The sequence below is a fragment of the Oncorhynchus tshawytscha genome, linkage group LG26 (assembly GCF_018296145.1).
Source record: "Oncorhynchus tshawytscha isolate Ot180627B linkage group LG26, Otsh_v2.0, whole genome shotgun sequence".
In the NCBI taxonomy this organism is placed as follows: Eukaryota; Metazoa; Chordata; class Actinopteri; order Salmoniformes; family Salmonidae; genus Oncorhynchus; species Oncorhynchus tshawytscha.
Window position 1 is genome coordinate 46,279,279 of NC_056454.1, and position 23,799 is coordinate 46,303,077.

At 43.0% G+C, this 23,799-nt stretch overlaps 2 protein-coding genes across 7 annotated transcripts in view; one reads left to right on the forward strand and one right to left on the reverse strand.

Annotated features, from left to right (window-relative positions):
• Positions 1–1,192: 1,192 nt before the first annotated feature.
• Positions 1,193–5,505, reverse strand: LOC112225660 (G-protein coupled receptor 1). 3 transcript variants are annotated; one of them, XM_024389788.2, is made up of 3 exons: positions 4,826–5,505; positions 3,630–3,741; positions 1,193–3,379 (listed from the first exon to the last, which is right to left on the reverse strand). In XM_024389788.2, exon 3 carries the CDS (start codon positions 3,362–3,364, stop codon positions 2,255–2,257), a length of 1,110 nt encoding a protein of 369 aa, XP_024245556.1. In that variant the 5' UTR covers positions 3,365–3,379; positions 3,630–3,741; positions 4,826–5,505; the 3' UTR covers positions 1,193–2,254. The 3 variants fall into 3 exon arrangements, with proteins under 3 accessions (XP_024245556.1, XP_024245555.1, XP_024245554.1); XM_024389787.2 differs by having other exon boundaries at positions 4,701–5,505; XM_024389786.2 differs by lacking the exon at positions 4,826–5,505 and having other exon boundaries at positions 3,630–3,873.
• A 1,231-nt stretch (positions 5,506–6,736) lies between these two features.
• Positions 6,737–23,799, forward strand: part of LOC112224888 (disintegrin and metalloproteinase domain-containing protein 23-like) — a 60,420-nt gene continuing 43,357 nt past the window's right edge. For 3 of the 4 annotated variants that reach the window (XR_006080075.1, XR_006080073.1, XR_006080074.1), the window contains exons 1-3: positions 6,737–7,054; positions 8,545–8,762; positions 9,264–9,340. Coding sequence is in view for 1 of the 4 variants with exons in the window: in XM_042306935.1 (XP_042162869.1) it covers positions 6,979–7,054; positions 8,545–8,762; positions 9,264–9,340 (371 nt within the window). In the remaining 3 variants the exon portion in view is untranslated. The remainder of the gene's footprint in view (positions 7,055–8,544; positions 8,763–9,263; positions 9,341–23,799) is intronic. The other variant, XM_042306935.1, reaches the window with a different exon arrangement.

Sequence of the window (23,799 nt, forward strand, 5' to 3'; positions counted from 1 at the left end):
TTAATTCAACACAACTACTCAACAATAAACATGTTAGTAGTGTTTTTAAATCTGTTAATTAGTCTACTGGTCATTTCTTTGTATGTCATGTGAGAGAATTTCAGACGTTCTCACTGGCTGAGCAATTCATTTCCATCAGTGACTTGCAGAATGATTTTGCTTCACTGAGATGTAATTGATTTTCATTCCTACCTCTATTCAATTCAAATTGTGCCGAAATCTCAGATTAAATGTCCAAAAACCCTAATCTTGTTTCATTCATTCCAAATTATTTTTTATTTAACAATTCCATCCATTTGCCAGTTAAATTAATCTGAATCAAATGTCAATAGCCCACTTTTCCAAGCATTGCATCAATATATTTGTGAGGACAGACACTGGGAGACGAGAAGCAAGTACAAGGAGTGAATATTTAATAAATAACCGACATGACACTAATCAAGGACGGCGTCTGGACAGGGGGAACAAAACAACATTAATATTGACACAGGGATGAAACTGAGGAATAGACAGATATAGGGGAGGCATTCAATAAGTGATGGAGTCCAGGTGAGTCCAAGGAAACTCTAATGCGCATAACGATGGTGACAGGTGTGCGTAATGATGGGCCGCCTGGCGAGCTTGAGCACCAGAGCGGGGGAGCGGGGGCAGGCGTCACAATATTGATGGAAGAAATGGGGGTAATTAACAAACAATGATACAGTTGATGTTCTTTGAGGCCATGGTCCCAGATGTGGACTTCACTCAACCAAACTCAACTCATCTCGGTTTGTTTGCTATGGGGGGTTTTGGCAATAACAGGAAATAGCTGCATTTACATTGTAAACAACTGGACTGAACTTCAGGAAGCCAGCAGTTAGGACTAAGTGAGGTACTGTTTCAAGTTATATTGTCACGTACAGCTAAACGCCTTTATTGGAAATGCTGTGAGAGTGGAGAGCGGCAACACTCTCTCTAGCTATACCTGAATAGGTGTTAGGTATTCAGGTCTTGTGTTTCCTTCTTTCATCAACTATGTGTGTAGTATTTTCATTCCATCTACAGGGTATTGTAACCATAATTGAGGTTACAGGCAATATACCGTTGGTCCTGTTAGATTGAGCACCACTCTATATAACGGCACTTCTGGCACTGCGTCTGTATAACACAGAAGGAATACATATTAACACCCACTACCAATACAGAGAAGGGACTGGATTCATTGTTTATTCCTTTATATTACAATTAACAAGTCAATTGCATGCCGATGTCCCTCATATATTTGAAATTCCCACAAAAAAAATTGCACACAGTGATTGACAATGTGAACACTATTAGAAAATGTAATTTAAACATTGAGATTAATTTATACACTTAATATAATTACAAAATAAAAAGAACAGCCGAATAGAATGTGTCTCATGTGTACAGCAGACATATAATAACAGAGTACACTACAACAGCAAATCAACTTGTAATGGGAAACTTTTCAACGCAACAAGAAAGAGAAGGAATAAATTCCTGTCAGGGTTAAACTTGGATTTGTTTGATGACCGAAATCTAAATACAAAGTGTTTATGAAAATGGTAGATCTGCTTCTAATCATTCATGTTCCAGAGACAGCCTGTTCCAGAGACAGTCTGTTCCCTAGACAGCCTGTTCCAGATACAGTCTGTTCCAGAGACAGCCTGTTCCAGAGACAGTCTGTTCCAGAGACAGCCTGTTCCAGAGACAGTCTGTTCCAGAGACAGTCTGTTCCAGAGACAGTCTGTTCCAGAGACAGTCTGTTCCAGAGACAGCCTGTTCCAGAGACAGCCTGTTCCAGAGACAGTCTGTTCCAGAGACAGTCTGTTCCAGAGACAGCCTGTTCCAGAGACAGTCTGTTCCAGAGACAGTCTGTTCCAGAGACAGTGGGGAAGGGTGGCCTCCTTTCCTATTAGTCTTCCCGGTAAATAGGATCAGATACTTCTTTTTAAAATCATTAAATAAAGTTGCTTCTTTTCCCCTGTGCAAGTTATACTTTTAGTGTATGTCTTTACTCAAGTTTTCCTATGAGGGCACTCAAACAGACCTTGGCACTCAAACAGACCTTGGCACTCAAAGTAATTGCTACTTGGAAGTATCCAACTCAAACAACTAGCACAAATGTTACACTAAGTAAAATATAAAATAAGTCACATTTGGACTAAAAGAATGGTCAGGCTGGTTCTTTTAGGTCAAATGGCAGTTTCTGCCGGTTTCTGCTATAGGTAACTGTGGGATTAGATCAGTATAATCAAACAGTTGATGATTCTGTGGGATCCTGTGGTGCACTGATGTATGGAGCTCTTATGTCAGCTACAGACACTGATTCTGTTGCAGAGATGGACTGGTTGAGCTCCCGCAGAGAACTCTTTGTGATGTCCAGACACGAGCGTTTCAGGAGCTGGCGAACCTTCTTACCCACCAGCACGTAGATGAAGGGGTTGACGCAGCTGTTGAAATAGGCTAAGCTCGTAGCAAGAGGAAAGCCTGTCTTCAGAACAGCATGTAGGTACAGTGATGAGTTGAAGGAAAGCTCCATTAAACTAAAGATATGGAATGGTGCCCAGCACAAAAAGAAGGCCAGAATGACAGCTGAAACTGTCTTAGAAAAGCTAGACAGGCACACAGAATCGTCAGACTGGTGGACTTTGATTGCCAGGAGAATTCCAGTCACACAGACAGCACTGAAGGGCAGTAAGAAGCACACTGCTGTACGGATGACCACCAGCGTAATGTGTCTCACAGCAGCTGTATGTCTATCCTGGACATTAAAGTTGTTGAAGCACAACACCCGGTCATGGTAACTCACAGTATCACGGAATATCAGGGTAGGGAGGCTCAGTAGAGCAGACACCCACCACACACAGCCACATACGATCCAGGCTCGCCATACACTGCGACACCTCTGAGACCAGCTAAGGTGAATCAATGAGACATACCTGTCTAGACTGAGCATTGTGAGAAAGAGCACACTGGCATACATGTTCATCACAGACACAAACGAGTTTAGCTTACACATGACCAGGCCAAAGCACCAGTGGAAGTCTCGAAGGACGTAGTCGATAGAGAAGGGTAAAAAGAGCACAAACACAAAATCTGCTATAGCCATGTTCAGCAACCAGACACTGTTCACTGTCCGTTTGCTTTTAAATGCCAACACCCATATGACTGTTCCATTTCCAGTGACGCCGAGCACAAATGAAATACTATACATGACTACTGATATGATGTGCATAGTCTCCTTCTGGGAGTATCCGTCTGGGGCTTTTTCTTCATCGAAGTCTCCGTACTCCAGATAATCGTAGGTGTAATTGTCGTAGTCCTCCATGGATTTTTCCATTGCTGCAACACTACCTACCATGTGTAAGCAGAGGTCCTGCAAGAATGAGAAAGCAATACATCCTTTTAATATGTGGATTTTATTCAGTAAAACTTTTACAAGTTGCTCTTGTACGTACTGGTGTAGTTTAGAAACAATAATTATTAATTTTAACACAATGTTGTTAATTACTGTGTAACCGCACAAGTATAAGAACTTAATATATGTTACCAGAGTTTCTGTCAACACAACAGCCTACTGTTTTGTCATAGTAGCCCATAAGGTTTTTACCTAATAGATTATTCACCTGAAAGCCCTTGCACTTCTTTGACACAAATGTCCTTGTAATTATCCTGGTCACAGTTCCTCCAGTTGTTTTAGAACAGAGATTGTAAAATACAGCTGGGTTGGTCCTTATCCTGTTAGAGAGTGTCATCATTAGTAAGTCGACTAGAAAAAGAGGGGATGTGGAGTGCCCACACCCTTCACACACACACACACACCACACACACACACACACACACACACACACACACACACACCTTCACACACACACACACACACACACACACACACACACACACACCCTTCACACACACACACACACACACAAACACACATACACACACACACAAACAAACAAACACACACACACAGAAACACACACACACACCCTTCACACACACACACAAACACAAATACACACACACACACACACAAACACACATACACACACAAACAAACAAACACACACACACACACACAGAAACACACACGCACACACCCTTCACACACACACACACATACACACACAAACACACACACACACACACACACAAACCTGCACAAATGTGGACAACATGGTGTCTTCAGTCTCAGTTCCTCTAATTTAGACCTTGAAGGTTTATAGTCAGATATAAACTGACGGCAACAGTAGAAACACTTAAAACCCGGTACAACATAATCTTCCATTTAACTGCAGGCCTAATAAAAATGTATTTTGTTTTAAAATAATTTGCCACATGATACAGTATGTGAGCTATGAAACTATTACTAACATAGACATGCGTGGGCTGTGCGTATTCTATAAAATACAGATAACACTGATTGATCAGAAAAAAATTACATCTAATATTTTGCGGATGCTGTCCATTTTCCTATGCGTTATCCAACAGCCACGAAAGCCTAGTCTACTTATACAGTAGCCTATATATATACACACATACCTTCCAGTCGCTGAAAGCCTATATATATACACACATACCTTCCAGTCGCTGAAAGCCTATATATATACACACATACCTTCCAGTCGCTGAAAGCCTATATATATACACACATACCTTCCAGTCGCTGAAAGCCTATATATATACACACATACCTTCCAGTCGCTGAAAGCTACTATGTCCTGCCAATCCTCTCCGGGTTGGAATCACCCAAAATCAAAACTTTTAGAAGTTCAACGGCGTAAACGTAGTTAGGCTACAGCAACTGCCAATACTTTACCATTTGTCTCATTCGGTGATATGTTTCATTGAAATTCCAAACTCCATCCCTATTTTATCACTGGAGTTTGGGTATTGTTCCTGTTCGGGTATCTTCGTTAGTCTGTGCTGTGCATAAACCCGTTACGCCGTAATACATATTGGAGGAGTTGTGTTGTCGTTCAGTAGGCGCGTCCACTGACGCGTCACTTGCGCTGTATAAGAATGAGGAGTACTGGGGTAAAGGAATGCCTTGTGTAAGATTGTACAATCGCTATACTTGTAGTCTGTCAAAAAAAAACAGTTCAGGACGGATTTCCGACTGGTTGACCACTGGCAATGAAATCTCAGAGGTTCTAAGCACCAACCTACAATGGAACATTTATACAATCTAACCAACCAACATGATTTACTGTAGTGTAGCACATCATACAGCAGCAGCTCAATATACCGAGTCTAAATCAGTCTAAATCAAAAACACATTTTAAAAAAGACTCCGGTAAGTAACACTGGTCATCACGAATACAGACATGGCATTATTTCGATGTTTTACAATCACTCCTTATCATCTTGTGCAGATTTTAGATTTGATGTCAAGTATAAGTTATGAAATGAAAATCCTCAGCATTCCAAAGTTGTCTGATTGATGAAGCTAAAAAAATCCGTTGGTGCAAATTAAATCTCCAAACGATGTCCTTTAGGTGGAGCACTGCTCACGTATTACCCCCGCTTGCGTCGTGAGATAACAAAACAGGCTTTTCTCTTATCTCCGCCAAGCGACCTTCCCACTGCAGACCCATTTAGCCCTGAGTGAGGAGCTGTCAGATCCTGCAGGACCATTTACATTTTAGTTGTTTAGCAGACACTCTTATCCAGAGCAACTATGGTTAAGTGCCATGCTCAAGGGCACATCGACGGGTTAGGATTCAAACCAGCGACCTTTCAGTTACTGGTCTAAAAAAAAACGCTAGACTACCTGACGCCTCATGATAGGATGTGTGTGTGTGTGTGTGTGTGTGTGTGTGTGTGTGTGTGTGTGTTGTGTGTGTGTGTGTGTGTGTGTGTGTGTGTGTGTGTGTGTGTGTGTGTGTGTGTGTGTGTGTGTGTGAAATTGTTGGACGCATACATTATTTGAACTGGACTTGCTGGGCGCTGTCTTATAAATATGATTGAAATACTGCCTTCTGTGAGCATTTCCTTGACTGCTTAAAGTGCTGTGGACATTAAATCTGAAGGTGCCACGTGTTTTATGCAAAGCTTTATCAAATATTTAAAACACAGAAATGCAGGCAATCATGGACATTGATTGTGTCCTTTGAACTCTAGCCTTAGCGAAGCAGATATACTCTCCCACTAGCTCCGATCGTAAAGCATCTGTCTGTGTGGGGGATAGGTATCACACACACAATTTCCCAATACAGATCGTAGTTTAGTCTAGACTTTGGTCAATCAACAAAATCCCACTAATGTTGCTGCATTTTAATGAACACTCTGTTTAAGGGAAGGACACGATGATTGACAAAAACAATGCCCAATTATTAGCTCTTCAACTGTTAAATAGCTCTTCAACTGTTATGATGTTTATCACTGTGAGATTAGACAGAGATAGGCACTGTGGAGCAGAATACAATTACAATACAATTATAATAATCCGTCTGTAAAATACATAGGACATACACATTAGCCTTACCCACCATATCACAAAACTGCTCACTATTTATTTTGACTACGTCAAATACAATGGGAATCAGGATAGACATGACATGATACACTACAATAGATGAATGCAGTAGTAGGGATGGGAGGCAGTTCAAGCTGATGATCTCTGGGATGCGGCATGCCGGGATATCTTCCCTGTGAAAAAGCACTTGCTTGTACTTTTAAAGCTCGTGCACGAGCCTGTGCTATGTGCGCGCGGGCAAAGCGTGGATTTATATTGAATTGTAAAACACCGCACTTGCGCGGATGCAGCATAGGAGTCTGCTCGTTGGTTTCAGGTGTCTGGCCATCGCCTTCCATTCGCCCCGCGCCCGATGCTGCAAGAGTCATCTCCCACACTGACTGGATACATGAAGACTTTCCCGTAAACGATATCTCCCCCGCTATAACGGGCCGGAAGATAATTACTGCGTTGACGTGTTGATATACATATATTTAAAATATCAAATATGAATCATGCATTTGATATTTCTAGCAAATTTGCTGGTGAGCATCCTTGCAGCCGGACTCCATTCATCCATAGCATCAATCGGTATGTAGCCTACTTACTTGCATGTTCTTAGCCCAGTCAGAACGGTATCAGGTGCATCTAATAACTTGCATGCTCCTTTGTGTCATTATCTGATAGATATGATTGATATGTTAGTTTTTCTCGCTATGCTGTTTCTAATTTGTGACGGAAGTGTCTGGCCCGGAGGACAAGTCGTTTTAAGTGACGTTGAGAGAGTGGGCTCAGTATCTTTTTGTTTAGGTTATGAACATGAAATATATCTAAATTAACCTGTGAGGAATGTTTGACATTTAACTCCTTTTAACTCTAGGCCTACCATTTTGTCCAGTTATTACTGGGTATTTTCCAGAACATTTCAGAGGAGCCAGCAAGAATAGTGCACTCTATATGTGCTCTGGGTCATTAGACACCATTAGACATGCACCTGTCTGGGGAGTGGACATGACTTTTTAATTTCTGTACCAGTGCTATGGCCTAATATCTAAATGTTGCTATGGTTACGCCCATTGGGACTGTGCCAGAACGCGAGTGTTCGTTTCGGAGGAGTTGGCAGGATGACACCTCTGTTTATTTTTTAAACTATTGCTGTGGCTCTAATGGTTCCATGTCCTAATATGAAACCAAACTAAAATCAGTGCAAGCCAATAAGATAATGGTGACTAAATTCCAGAGGGGATGAAAAGGAGTTACTATGAGTGTGATGTAAAGGAGGACAATTGAGTGTGTGCCGGGGGTTGAAAAGGCAGTTGTTTTCACGAACCAGCTCGGCTTTTATTGTATTGTAATACAATTCTATTTGAACTCACAGGCTCCGGTATTTCAGAATGATTATTGACTGAATATTTCCACGACATTATTAGTACCTCAACGAAGATCAAAACACCTTTTATAAACTGCTGATCTTTGAGATGTTATTTACCAGCATTGACCTTATCAAGGCGCTTATATTATGAATTGAACGGTGCTTTTTCCAATAGTAGAATAATATTACATTATGAATTGAAAGGTGCTATTTCCAATAGTATAATTTTATTATATAATGAATTCGGTGCTATTTCCAATAGTAGAATAATATTCAGCAAAACATAAAGTACTCTACCCGGTCTGTCATATTCAATTGATCTGATTCTTGATCTGAGTCAACTAGAGATTTATGTAATGGAATTTCACATTATTTTGAGTTTTTATAATTGTGTATTTCAATGTAAGCATAGCATTTTGATGAGAATCCCCAGGTATCATTTTTAGGTAGATTGAAAAATGTATATCATAGTTTACTGCCATACCCTGTATACTCAAATGGTCTGAATACACAACATTATACAGCAATATGTACTTCGCTCTCTCTCCTCTGTATCCAGGAGGAATGGGGAAGTCATGAGCACTTCCTGCAGTAGCAGCATGTTTTACATAATTGACAGGCTTCCTTATGTGGGGGCTATGCAGAGTGCCAACTGACTGTCACATGCTTGTGTGGTGGTTGTGTATCTCCTCTTCTGCACTTTCTCAAGGAGGAGAGAATGAGGTGGTGGAGAGAGACGCAGAACCATTATTGTCGGAGCGAGAGGCAACTGCAGCAGCGGCCACAGACAACACAAGTCACAGTGCGGCTGAGCATGTGATCACTTACCCCTCTCGGCTCATCTATTACCTGAAGGAGGACTCAGAGAGCACTTATCATGACCTGGACACCCGGGCTAGAAACCAGGGCACAGAGGGTCATGACCAGGTACGACAACATACCAGACTGATATGCATATGGCCATCCTATTACAGCCTCAGAGTTGCTGTGAGGTGATACTTGTCAATGGAAGTACACTTGTCCACGTTGGCACACTGGATAAAGTAAACTGATGAATGGGTATACTTTGATTGAAATGATAGCCTAGACGGAATCATCAACGAGAGCATTGTGAGGGTGATTAACTATTTTACTTGATATGCAAGGGACTTACTTAACTTGGATAGGCAGTGACGTTGGCATGCCATTCCTGACAGTCATTATTACTGTCGCAATTTCTCAATGTAATACCCATGGCTATCAGATTCTAATTATTTGGTTATTAACTAATAATAATTATAATAATACATTTCATTTGTATAGCTCTATATCTACTCTTACCATTATCAAGGGTGACCATTCTCCCAATATACCTACAATTAGAAAGGAAAACAACCTGATAAGAAGAGAAAACAGTGACCTGTGTTTAACATTCTGTCTGTTCCACAGGCAGTCCATCTTGCCCAAGCCAGTTTCCAGTTAGATGCCTTTGGCTCCAAATTTGTACTGGACCTAACGTTAAACAAGTAAGAGCTTTTATCTACCTTAAACCTCACTGTTCTTATTCAATACAGTTTTGTCAGCAGGCTGATATTTTAGCTTATGAAATAGGCATGGGTATTTGCTAACAGTGATGAATATGGGAATTTGGGTGTTGCACTGCTCTTGGTTTTTCATGTTGTACAGCAAGGAGGTCTTTTTATATGAACTTAAGGAGTCAATTTCTGAGCAGTCTTCCATTTTGAAACAGATCCAGTTTGTGGAACACATCCAACTACAGTTTCTGTTGTCCAGGTCATGGTTACAACAGTAGCCACATTTTGCATGGCTGCCAGGCTATACTCATTGATACGGAGAGCACCATATTGGGCTAATCTTTAAATCAAAAGTGACAGGCCCCATGATTCCTGGGAGTTCTATGTGAACTCCTGGGAGTTCTAACTCACTAGTAATGAGGTGTATTAAAGGAAGATACCTAATCAGTTGTACAACTGAATGCATTCAACTGAAATGTGTCTTCCACATCTAACCCAACCCCTCTGAATCAGAGAGATGTCTGATGACCATGTGAAGGTGGTGTGGTCTGATCACCATGTGAAGGTAGTGTTGTCTGATGACCATGTGAAGGTAGTGTTGTCTGATGACCATGTGAAGGTAGTGTGGTCTGATGGTCTGATGACCATGTGAAGGTAGTGTGGTCTGATGACCATGTGAAGGTAGTGTGGTCTGATGACCATGTGAAGGTGGTGTGGTCTGATGACCATGTGAAGGTAGTGTGGTCTGATGACCATGTGAAGGTAATGTGGTCTGGTCTGATGACCATGTGAAGGTAGCGTGGTCTGATGACCATGTGATGGTTGTGTGGTCTGATGACCATGTGAAAGTGGTGTGGTCTGATGACCATGTGAAGGTAACGTGGTCTGATGACCATGTGAAGGTAGTGTGGTCTGACCATGACCATGTGAAGGTGAGTGTGGTCTGATGACCATGTGAAGGTGGTGTGGTCTGATGACCATGTGAAGGTAACCATGTGAAGGTGGTCTGATGACCATGTGAAGGTGGCGTGGTCTGATGACCATGTGAAGTCCATGTGAAGGTGGTGTGGTCTGATGACCATGTGAAGGTAACGTGGTCTGATGACCATGTGAAGGTAACGTGGTCTGATGACCATGTGAAGGTAGCATGGTCTGATGACCATGTGAAGTGGTCTGAGACCATGTGAAGGTGGTGTGGTCTGATGACCATGGTCTGATGACCATGTGAAGGTAGTGTGGTCTGATGACCATGTGAAGGTGGTGTGGTCTGATGACCATGTGAAGGTAGTGTGGTCTGATGACCATGTGAAGGTGGTGTGGTCTGATGACCATGTGAAGGTGGTGTGGTCTGATGACCATGTGAAGGTAACGTGGTCTGATGACCATGTGAAGGTGGCGTGGTCTGATGACCATGTGAAGGTAATGTGGTCTGATGACCATGTGAAGGTAGTGTGGTCTGATGACCATGTGAAGGTAGCGTGGTCTGATGACCATGTGAAAGTGGTGTGGTCTGATGACCATGTGAAGGTAACGTGGTCTGATGACCATGTGAAGGTGGCGTGGTCTGATGACCATGTGAAGGTAGTGTGGTCTGATGACCATGTGAAGGTGGTGTGGTCTGATGACCATGTGAAGGTAACGTGGTCTGATGACCATGTGAAGGTGGCGTGGTCTGATGACCATGTGAAGGTGGCGTGGTCTGATGACCATGTGAAGGTGGCGTGGTCTGATGACCATGTGAAGGTGGCGTGGTCTGATGACCATGTGAAGGTAGTGTGGTCCGATGGTCTGATGACCATGTGAAGGTAGTGTGGTCTGATGACCATGTGAAGGTAGCATGGTCTGATGACCATGTGAAGGTAGTGTGGTCTGATGGTCTGATGACCATGTGAAGGTAGTGTGGTCTGATGGTCTGATGACCATGTGAAGGTAGTGTGGTCTGATGACCATGTGAAGGTAGTGTGGTCTGATGACCATGTGAAGGTAGTGTGGTCTGATGACCATGTGAAGGTAGTGTGGTCTGATGACCATGTGAAGGTGGTGTGGTCTGATGACCATGTGAAGGTAGTGTGGTCTGATGACCATGTGAAGGTAGTGTGGTCTGATGACCATGTGAAGGTAGTGTGGTCTGATGACCATGTGAAGTGGTGTGGTCTGATGACCATGTGAAGGTGGTGTGGTCTGATGAACATGTCAAGGTAGCATGGTCTGATGACCATGTGAAGGTTGTGTGGTCTGATGACCATGTGAAGGTGGTGGTCTGATGACCATGTGAAGGTGGTGTGGTCTGATGACCATGTGAAGGTAACGTGGTCTGATGACCATGTGAAGGTGGTGTGGTCTGATGACCATGTGAAGGTGGTGTGGTCTGATGACCATGTGAAGGTGTGGTCTGATGACCATGGAAGGTGGTCTGATGACCATGTGAAGGTGGCGTGGTCTGATGACCATGTGAAGGTAGTGTGGTCTGATGACCATGTGAAGGTGGTGTGGTCTGATGACCATGTGAAGGTGGTGTGGTCTGATGACCATGTGAAGGTAGTGTGGTCTGATGACCATGTGAAGGTACTGTGGTCTGATGACCATGTGAAGGTAGTGTGGTCTGATGACCATGTGAAGGTGGTGTTGCCTAATGACCATGTGAAGGTGGCGTGTTCTGATGACCCTGTGAAGGTGGCGTGGTCTGATGACCATGTGAAGGTAATGTGGTCTGATGACCATGTGAAGGTAGTGTGGTCTGATGACCATGTGAAGGTTGTGTGGTCTGATGACCATGTGAAAGTGGTGTGGTCTGATGACCATGTGAAGGTAACGTGGTCTGATGACCATGTGAAGGTGGCGTGGTCTGATGACCATGTGAAGGTAGTATGGTCCGATGGTCTGATGACCATGTGAAGGTAACGTGGTCTGATGACCATGTGAAGGTAGCGTGGTCTGATGACCATGTGAAGGTGGCGTGGTCTGATGACCATGTGAAGGTAGTGTGGTCTGATGACCATGTGAAGGTAGCTGGTGACCATGTGAAGGTGTGGGTCTGATGACCATGTGAAGGTAGCATGGTCTGATGGTCTGATGACCATGTGAAGGTAGCATGGTCTGATGACCATGTGAAGGTAGGTGGTCTGATGACCATGTGAAGGTAGTGTGGTCTGATGACCATGTGAAGGTAGTGTGGTCCGATGACCATGTGAAGGTAGTGTGGTCTGATGACCATGTGAAGTGTGGTCTGATGACCATGGACCATGTGAAGTGTGGTCTGATGACCATGTGAAGGTGTTGTCGTCTGATGACCATGTGAAGGTAGCATGGTCTGATGACCATGTGATGGTTGTGACCATGTGAAGGTGGTCTGATGACCATGTGAAGGTGGTGTGGTCTGATGACCATGTGAAGGTAGCGTAGTCTGATGACCATGTGAAGGTGGTGTGGTCTGATGACCATGTCAAGGTAACGTGGTCTGATGACCATGTGAAGGTGGTGTGGTCTGATGACCATGTGAAGGTAACGTGGTCTGATGACCATGTGAAGGTGGGGTGGTCCATGTGAAGGTGACCATGTGAAGGTGGCGTGGTCTGATGACCATGTGAAGGTAGTGTGGTCTGATGACCATGTGAAGGTGGTGACCATGTGACCATGGACCATTGATGACCATGTGAAGGTGGTGTGGTCTGATGACCATGTGAAGGTAGTGTGGTCTGATGAAGGTAGTGGTGGTCCCATGTGAAGGTGGTGTGGTCTGATGACCATGTGAAGGTGGTGTGTCTGACCATGTGAATGACCATGTGAAGGTGGCATGTTCTGATGACCCTGTGAAGGTGGCGTGGTCTGATGACCATGTGAAGGTAGCATGGTCCGATGGTCTGATGACCATGTGAAGGTCACGTGGTCTGATGACCATGTGAAGGTAGCATGGTCTGATGACCATGTGAAGGTAACGTGGTCTGATGACCATGTGAAGGTAGCATGGTCTGATGACCATGTGAAGGTAGTGTGGTCTGATGACCATGTGAAGGTAGTGTGGTCTGATGACCATGTGAAGGTGGTGTGGTCTGATGACCATGTGAAGGTAGTGTGGTCTGATGACCATGTGAAGGTGGTGTGGTCTGATGACCATGTGAAGGTAACGTGGTCTGATGACCATGTGAAGGTGGTGTGGTCTGATGACCATGTGAAGGTAGTGTGGTCTAATGACCATGTGAAGGTGGTGGTCTGGTGACCATGTGATGACCATGTGAAGGTAGGGTCTGGTGACCATGTGAAGGTGTGGACCATCTGGATGACCATGTGAAGGTGGTGTGGTCTGATGACCATGTGAAGGTGACCATGACCATGTGAAGGTGGCGTGGTCTGATGACCATGTGAAAGTGGTGTGGTCTGATGACCATGTGAAGGTGGTATGGTCTAATGACCATGTGAAGGTGGCGTGTTCTGATGACCATGTGAAAGTGGTGTGGTCTGACGACCATGTGAAGGTAACGTAGTCTGATGACCATGTGAAGGTGGCGTGGTCTGATGACCATTTGAAGGTAGTGTGGTCTGACGACCATGTGAAGGTAGTGTTGTCTGATGACCATGTGAAGGTGGTGTGGTCTGATGACCATGTGAAGGTGGCGTGGTCTGATGACCATGTGAAGGTGGCGTGGTCTGATGACCATGTGAAGGTGGCGTGGTCTGATGACCATGTGAAGGTAGTGTGGTCTGATGACCATGTTAAGGTAGCATGGTCTGATGACCATGTGAAGGTAGTGTGGTCTGATGGTCTGATGACCATGTGAAGGTAGTGTGGTCTGATGACCATGTGAAGGTAGTGTGGTCTGATGACCATGTGAAGTGTGGTCTGAGACCATGTGAAGTCTGGTCTGATGACCATGTGAAGGTGGCGTGGTCTGATGACCATGTGAAGGTGGCGTGGTCTGATGACCATGTGAAGGTAGTGTGGTCCGATGGTCTGATGACCATGTGAAGGTAGTGTGGTCTGATGACCATGTGAAGGTAGCATGGTCTGATGACCATGTGAAGGTAGTGTGGTCTGATGGTCTGATGACCATGTGAAGGTAGTGTGGTCTGATGACCATGTGAAGGTAGTGTGGTCTGATGACCATGTGAAGGTGGTGTGGTCTGATGACCATGTGAAGGTAGTGTGGTCTGATGACCATGTGAAGGTGGTGTGGTCTGATGACCATGTGAAGGTAGTGTGGTCTGATGACCATGTGAAGGTAGTGTGGTCCGATGGTCTGATGACCATGTGAAGGTAGTGTGGTCTGATGACCATGGACCATGTGAAGTGTGGTCTGATGACCATGTGAAGGTGGTGTCGTCTGATGAACATGTCAAGGTAGCATGGTCTGATGACCATGTGATGGTTGTGTGGTCTGATGACCATGTGAAGGTGGTGTGGTCTAATGACCATGTGAAGGTAGCGTAGTCTGATGATCATGTGAAGGTGGTGTGGTCTAATGACCATGTGAAGGTAGCGTAGTCTGATGACCATGTGAAGGTGGTGTGGTCTGATGACCATGTGAAGGTAACGTGGTCTGATGACCATGTGAAGGTGGCGTGGTCTGATGACCATGTGAAGGTAGTGTGCTGATGACCATGTGAAGGTAGTGGGTCCGATGGACCATCTGATGACCATGTGAAAGTGGTGTGGTCTGATGACCATGTGACGGTAACGTGGTCTGATGACCATGTGAAGGTGGCATGGTCTGATGACCATGTGAAGGTAGTGTGGTCTGATGACCATGTGAAGGTAGTGTGGTCTGATGACCATGTGAAGGTAGTGTTGTCTGATGACCATGTGACGGTATTGTGGTCTGATGACCATGTGAAGGTAGCGTGGTCTGATGACCATGTGAAGGTGGTATTGTTTGATGACCATGTGAAGGATAGCAGTAGAGATGGGGGAAGTTGTCATGTCGATCAATGCAGTCAGAGGAAGAGGGTTGATGTTCCTGATTGCCAGGGGCCAGATGTTGGCACTCTGTTTGGAGACGTTTGACCACAGGTCCACTATGCCTTAATCACTGTCATTCCAGAGGGAGTAGGGATTGTGGTAGTTTATAGCCATGTAATCTAGAACCATGTAGCTGGGTGTATAGATTAGCACCTGGCCCTCACACACACACACACACACACACGCACGTACGCACACATACACACATACACAGTAAACTACAGCAGGAAGCATGTAGAGACATGAGGGGTTGGTGTCCTGTCCCTGACCTGAGAACTTAACCATCTCCGGTCCTCACAACACAAACTAGTTTTGATGTTACTCTCAGTCCCAACACTCACAATTGCACAACAGGCTTTGAACAATGGGGTTTAAAGCAAGAACACAAGTGTTTTCTTGATCAGATAATAATTAGACAACGACCTGGGCGGCGGGGCAGCAGGTAGCCTAGCGGTTAAGAGCGTTGGGCCAGTAACCGAAAGGTCGCTGGTTCGAATCCCTGAGCTGACTAGTTAAAAACAAATTTGTTGATATGCCCTTGAGTAAGGCTCAACAAGCCTAATTGCACATGTTAGTCGTTCTGGATAAGAACATCTATTTAATGATTAACTACGTCAATCTGCAGAAGAGAAGCTGTGCTTTGTGACCAGATTCTATGTTGTTCTTCATTGTTTGTGAGTGAGCTTACTTTGGTGCATGTTTTTCGTTGTCTGTGTCTATGGGTAGGATGAATTGTGTTCACTGTTGTAGCTGCGACAGTGCTGATCTAAATATAGATAGGTCTGCAACCCTCCAATGGGCACAACTTCTACCCCCTTCTCACTGCTACCTGTCACTATTGCTCCTGGAGAACATATTTTCAGCATAATGGAGTTTCATATTCTTAAAGGAATAGTCCACCCAAATTACAAAATGACATGTCGATTTCTTTCCCTGTAAGCATTTGTGGCACACGTCCCATTCAAGTCATGCTACTGATATATTAGCATTTTTTGGTGCATCATGTTCATATCATCTATATGTGACTTTGTTGAGCTTCGCAGTCAATTTTAGATACTTTCGGACGATGTGGACACGACCAGCGAAAATTGTGAAAATTGGTATCATGACTTGAATGGGATTTGTGCCATTAAATGTTAGCATTTGGAAACAGTGTCAGGAAAGTTAAACCACAGCATGGATTGCTGTCATACCTTTTCCATAGATATATTACAGGGCAAGAAAACCTATGTTTAATTTTGTAATTTGGATGGACTTTGAACGATTCTCGTTGGTGGAAGAAGGTGAGGACCAAGGTGCAGCGTGGTAAGTGTTCATGATTTTAAATATAATCAAAACAGAACACTAAACAAAATAACAACTAGGAAGACCGAACAAACGAAACAGTCCTGTCTAGTGAATACACACAAAACAGAAAATAAACACCCACGAAACACAGGTGGAAAAATGCTACCTAAGTATGATTCTCAATCAGAGACAACTACCGACACCTGCCTCTGATTGAGAACCATACCAGGCCAAACTCAAAACACAACATAGAGAAACGAACATAGACAACCCACCCAACTCACGCGCTGACCATACTAAAACAAAGAGAAAACAAAGGAACTAAGGTCAGAACGTGACAGAACTATCCCTTTTGAGGAGAATGGTGTTTTATTGTCATTACAGCATAGCATGTGGGTAAATCCATTTCAATTCAATCACTTTTTGACAGCACCCCTTTTGATTTGAACAAAACCTTTCATACATATTTGCCCACTGAAGAAGTGCTCAGAAAGTGACTTTCATCAGTTAAAGGTGCTCAAAGTTGAATTATTTACATTTTTGATTAGATCTATTAGGATCTGAGCGATATAAGAAAGATCAGGGAAATTTTTTTTTAAATTTATTTTACACGTATTTAACCCCTTGGCACTAAACAGTCTCCATATACTGTATACTTTCATTAATTTTTTTCAATTGGTAACGGGGGACCTTCAGACGAGTCTTGTGAGGTCTGTGGGTGTCCTAGAGCAAAAACAACCAATATGGTCATGGGAGTCTCACCTTTCCACAGAGGGGTCATATTAGTGTGCAGCCCAAACTGTTCAGAACCTACAGACAGAAGTTGGCAGATCGGCTGTGGGGGAGTCGTAGAGCAAAAACAACCAATAGGAGTCTCACCTTTCCACAGAGGGGTCATATTAGTGTGTAGCCCAAACTGTTCAGAACCTACCGACAGAAGTTGGCAGATCGGCTGTGGGGGGGTCGTAGAGCAAAACGGAGAATGCCATCGTGTTGGTGAGAGTCTCATCTTTCCACGGAGAGAAATATATATAGATATATATATTTGTTGACGTTTTTTGTGAGAAAACAGACTTTTGGGATGTCTCATGGTCTGACAAACACTGCTCTAGCTCTGCCACCTTCCACTGCAGATGGGGAAGGGTGATATCAGCAGATGTGGTGGATTGAGACAATGCAACAAAAATAAACGGATATTTGTATTTTAAACAATCAGATTTTGATGGGGGCGCAGAAATTGTATGCTAATTGTAATTTGAAACTGTAAGACCACAAACCACACGGTGGATTGGCTATATATGATTTCCAGGGTAAATTACCAATACTATACACACCAAACTCCTTTTGTGGACAACATTCTTTTGTGTCAGCTGTTGCTGGCAGTTCTAAGACTCAATGTAGATGGCATGGCGATGGAAGAATAACAACCATGTAGTGACTATCAGGTGTGTTCCAGAAAATATACCGTTCACAAGTCAAAGCAGCCACAGTTGCATTATTAAACCTTAGTCCCCCGATCCCCCCCCCCAAAAAAAATGTTGGCTACCGTGTCAGACTCATCACACTCTGATACTTACATTGTGGTCAGCGCTTACAAGATTCACTGTCAATGATGGTACAGCATCCATCTTCAGGATTAGCTTTCTGGCAAGACCCATTGAATGTTCTCTCCAATTGATAAGCAACTTCACTCAAAATGTGACATGCTCATAATTTTCGGTGCAGCCTGTCCACCCGAAATGAAAAGCAGCCAATACAGTCACATGTCTTCATTCTTTGGAAAATAGTGGAAGGTTAATTTTACGCTATGGCAACCAGTCACAACACAGTGTGCTTTCGCCCGCATGCTGGTAAGTAGCTTGCTAGCTAACAGTCACACCACAGACAAAAGGTTACCACTATCTTTGGTCGTACGTTTTGCTTATGGTTTGTAAACAAAGCAAGGTGTAGACATGAAACATGACATAATACAGAACATTAATAGACAAGAACAGCTCAAGGACAAAATTACATAATCATTTTTTAAAGGCATGTAGCCTACATATCAATACATACACACAACTATCTAGGTCCAATAGGGGAGAGGCGTTGTGCCGCAAGGAGTTGCTTTATCTGTTTTTTAAAATCAGGTTTGCTGTTTATTTGAGCAATATGAGATGGAAGGAAGTTCCATGCAATAAGGGCTCTATATAATACTGTACGCTCTCTTGAATTTGTTCTGGATTTGGGGACTATGAAAAGACCCCTGGTGGCATGTCTGATGGGGTAAGTGTGTGTGTCAGAGCTGTGTGTAAGTTGACTATGCAAACAATTTGGGATTTTCAACACATTAATTGTTTCTTATAAAAAGAAGAAGTGATACAGTCAGTCTCTCCTCAACTCTTAGCCAAGAGAGACTGGCATGTGTAGTATTAATATCAGCCCTCTGATTACAATGAAGAGCAAGATGTGCTGCTCTGTTCTGGACCAGCTGCAGCTTAACTAGGTCTTTTCCTTGCAGCACTGGACCACTCGACTGGACAATAATCAAGATTAGACAAAACTAGAGCCTGCAGGACTTGCTTTTTTGGAGTGTGGTGTCAAAAAAGCAGAGCATCTCTTTATTACTGCCAGACCTCTCCCCATCTTTACAACCATTGAATCTATATGTTTTGACCATGACAGTTACAATCTAAGGTAACACCAAGTAATTTAGTCTCCTCAACTTTGTCAACAGCCACACAATTCATTACCAGATTCAGCTGAGGTCTAGAACTTAGGTAATGATTTGTACCAAATACTATGCTCTTAGTTTTAGAGATGTTCAGGACCAGTTTATTACTGGTCACCCATTCCAAAACATACTGCAACTCTTTGTTAAGGGTTTCAGTGACTCCATTAGCTCTGGTTGCTGATGTGTAAAATGGTTGAATCATCAGCAGGTTATGGTTATGATTATGGTCAATAATATCTAACAGTACAGCGCCCCACAATCTTCTTATTATCAGTTTATTTCACCCAATCATCAGTCATTTGTGTCAGTGCAGTACATGTTGAGTGCCCTTCTCTATAAGCATGCTGAAAGTCTGTTGTTAATTTGTTTACAGAGAAATAGCATTGTAGTAGGTCAAACACCATTTTTTCCCCAACAGTTTGCTAAGACTTGGCAGCAAGCTGATAGCTCTGCTGTTACAACTAGTAAAGGCCACTTTACCACTCTTGGGTAGTGGAATGACTTTGGCCTCCCTCCAGGACTGAGGACAATGACTTTCCTCTAGGCTCAGATTAAAGATGACAGATAGGAGTGGCTATAGAGTCAGCTACCATCCTCAGTAGCTTTCCATATTTGTCAATTGTCAATGCCAGGAGGTTTGTCATTATTGATCGATAACAATACTTTTTTGACCTCTCCCACAATAACTGTACAGAATTCAAACTTGCAAATGCATGAATACAATGGCTTGCCCACTTTTCCAATGAAGTAATCATTAAAATGATTGGCAACATCAAATGGTTTTGTGATGAATAAGTCATCTGATTGGATGAAAGATGGAGTTGAACGTCTTTCTGCACATGATTTCATTTAAAGTACTCCAAAGTTTTTTTGCAACATTCTTTATATCATTGATCGTGGCTTCATAATACAGTTTATTCTTCTTTTTGTTGAGTTTAGTCACATAATTTCTCAATTTGCAGCCAGACTTATTAGCCACTCCTTTTGCCCCATCTCGTTCAACCATACAGTTTTTAAATTCCTCATCAATCCATGGAGCCTTAACAGTTCTAACAGTCAGTTTCTTCTTATGGGTGCAGGGGCAGTATTGAGTAGCTTGGATGAAAGGTGCCCAGAGTAAACGGCCTGCTCCTCAGTCCCATTTGCTAACATATGCATATTATTAGTAGTATTGGATGGAAAACACTCTGAAGTTTCTAAAACTGTTTGAATGATGTCTGTGAGTATAACAGAACTCATATGGCAGGCGAAAACCTGAGAATAATCCAACCAGGAAGTGGGAAATCTGAGGTTGGTCGATTTTCAACTCATTGCCTATCGAATACACAGTGTCTATGGGGTCATATTGCACTTCCTAAGGCTTCCACTAGATGTCAACAGTCTTTAGAACCTTGTTTGATGCTTATACTGTGAAGGAGAGGGGAATAGGAGCTGAATAAGTCAGAGGTCTGCTAGAGTGGCATGAGCTGATCACGCGCATTCATGTGAGGGTTAGCTTGGGTTCCATTGCATTTCTACAGACAAAGGAATTCTCCGGTTGAAACATTATTGAAGATTTATGATAAAACATCCTAAAGATTGATTCTGTACTTCGTTTGACATGTTTCTACAAACTGTAATATGACTTTTCGGCCGAACTTTCGCCTGGACCTGCCCGCGCGTCGTGAGTTTGATTGTGTACTAAACGCGCAAACAACAAGGAGGTATTTGGACATAAATGATGGACTTTATCGAACAAATCAAACATTTATTGTGGAACTGGGATTCCAGGGAGTGTATTCTGATGAAGATCATCAAAGGTAAGTGAATATTTAAAATGTTATTTCTGACTTCTGTTGACTCCACAACATGGTGGATATCTGTTTAGCTTGTTTTGTTGTCTGAGAGCTGTACTTAGATTATTTCATGGTGTGCTTTTTCCGTAAAGTTTTTAAAAATCTGACACAGCGGTTGCATTAAGGAGAAGTATATCTATAATTCTGTGCATAATACTTGTATCTCTTATCAAAGTTTATTATGAGTATTTCTGTAAATTGATGTGGCTCTCTGAAAATTCGCCTGATGTTTTTCGAGGCACAACATTACTGACCATAAAGCACCAATGTAAACTGAGATTTTTGGATATAAATATGAACTTTATCAAACAAAACATACATGTATTGTGTAACATGAAGTCCTATGAGTGTCATCTGATGAAGATCATCAAAGGTTAGTGATTCATTTTATCTCTATTTCTGCTTTGGCTGGAAAATGGCTGTATGTGTTTTTGGGACTAGGCTCTGACCTAACATAATCATATGGTATGCTTTCCCTGTAAAGCATTCATGAAATCGGACACGAGGGGTAGATTAACAAGAAGTCAAGCTTTAATTTGGTGTATTGCACTTGTGAATGTTTGAAAGTTAAATATTTAAAAAAATATATTTTTGAATTTCGCAATCTGCCTTTTCAGCGGATGTTGTCGAGGTGGAACCCCTAACAAGTTGAGAGTCACAGCAAAATATTTTGTACGATCTCTTATACATTATTTAAGGACCAGCTGTTTGAACTTTGGCTTTCCCGGAAATGGCCACTATTCTGTGATCCAGCTTTAGAACAAAGTTCTACAGTATTAGTAAAAATGTGATCGATACATGAGGATGATCTTGTTCCTGTAGTGTTCGTAAACACCCTGGTAGGTTGATTCATAACCTGAACCAGATTACAGGCACTGGTTACAGTAAGAACCTTCCTCTTGAGCGGACAGCTTGATGAAAACCAGTCAATATTCAGGTCCCCAAGAAAGTAGACCTCTGTGTTTACATAACATACATTTTCAAGCATTTCAAAAATATAATTTAGAGACTGACTGTTCACGCTTGGTGGCCTATAGAAACACCCCAAAAGAAAAGGCTTTCAAGTGAACCTGCAACCACACTTCAATAAGACTTGGCATAAGATCTTCTCTAAGTATGACATGGAATTGGCTCTGAATATATACAGCAACACTTCCCCCATAAGCATTTCTGTCTCTTCTATAGATGTTATGTCCTTGTTTTGCTACTGCTGTATCATCAAATTAATTATTTAAGTGAGTCTCAGAAATTGATAATATATTAATGTTATCTGATGCTAGCAAGTTACTGATTTCATGAACCTTATTTCTAAGGCTAGATATATTCATATGGGCTATTTTCAGCCGTTTCCTGAGGGCCTTATCAGAGATAGACATAATACTGAAAAGAGCAAACAAAGCAAAAGAAAAAATATACATTCAGCAGTCCATTAATCAATATATATGTGTGTGTGTGTGTGTGTGTGTGTGTGTGTGTGTGTGTGTGTGTGTGTGTGTGTGTGTGTGTGTGTGTGTGTGTGTGTGTGTGTGTGTGTGTGTGTGTGTGTGTGTGTGTGTGTGTGTGTGTGTGTGTGTGTGTGTGTGTGTGTGTGTGTGTGTGTGCGTGTGTGTGTGCGTGTGTGTGTGTGTGTGTGTGTGTGTGTGTGTGTGTGTGTGTGTGTGTGTGTGTGTGCGTGCTGTGGGGTTGAAGCTACGAAAACCATAGGCTTGGCTCTCTCATCCCCTCCAGGCTTCTGGGAGGGAGGTTTGACAATGAGCCTGTCTTAGCGGATGTAGGCCATGTCAACCCACACGCTCTGGCAGCTTTCATGACAGGATCAGTTCTTTCCTCTTCTGGCGCACAGCTTCAGGATAGTCCTCGTTAAGAAAGATCTACAGTGTCTTACAAAAGTATTCATCCCCCTTGGTGTTTCTCCTATTTTGTTGCGTTACACCCTCTAATTTAAATGGATGTTTATTTGGACTTCATGTAATGGACAAACACAAAATAGTCCAAATAGGTGAAGTGAAATGAAAAAAAAATCACTTGTTTCAAGAAATTCCCCCAAATAAAAAATGGGAAAAGTGGTGCATGCTGTCACGATGGGTGAGTGATGGGTGAGGAGTCAAACGCAGAGAGCAAAGTAAACGGGAAAAGTGGTGCATGCTGTCACGATGGGTGAGTGATGGGTGAGGAGTCAAACGCAGAGAGCAAAGTAAACGGGAAAAGTGGTGCATGCTGTCACGATGGGTGAGTGATGGGTGAGGAGTCAAACGCAGAGAGCAAAGTAAACGGGAAAAAACGCTTTAATGTCCTTAACAAAGTAACAGGTCCAAACATGGGTGAAGCCCTAAAACACAGGTGCAAAAACAAACCCAAAACCTAGTTACACAAACCCGGACAGCGAAAACCCAAAACCGACGATACACCACAAACGTAACAAACACAACAAGCCCGCACAAACACCAGCGGTAAACTAACTTAAATAACACCCATCCCAAAACCCCAACAAGGAACAGGTGAAAACAATTAGACAAAAACAAACGAAAAGGAAAAAGGGATCGGTGGCAGCTAGTAGACCGGCAACGACAACCGCCGAGCGCCGCCCGAACAGGAAGGGGAGCCACCTTCGGTGGTATTCGTGCACATGCATATGTTATCACCCCCTTTGCTATGAAGCCCC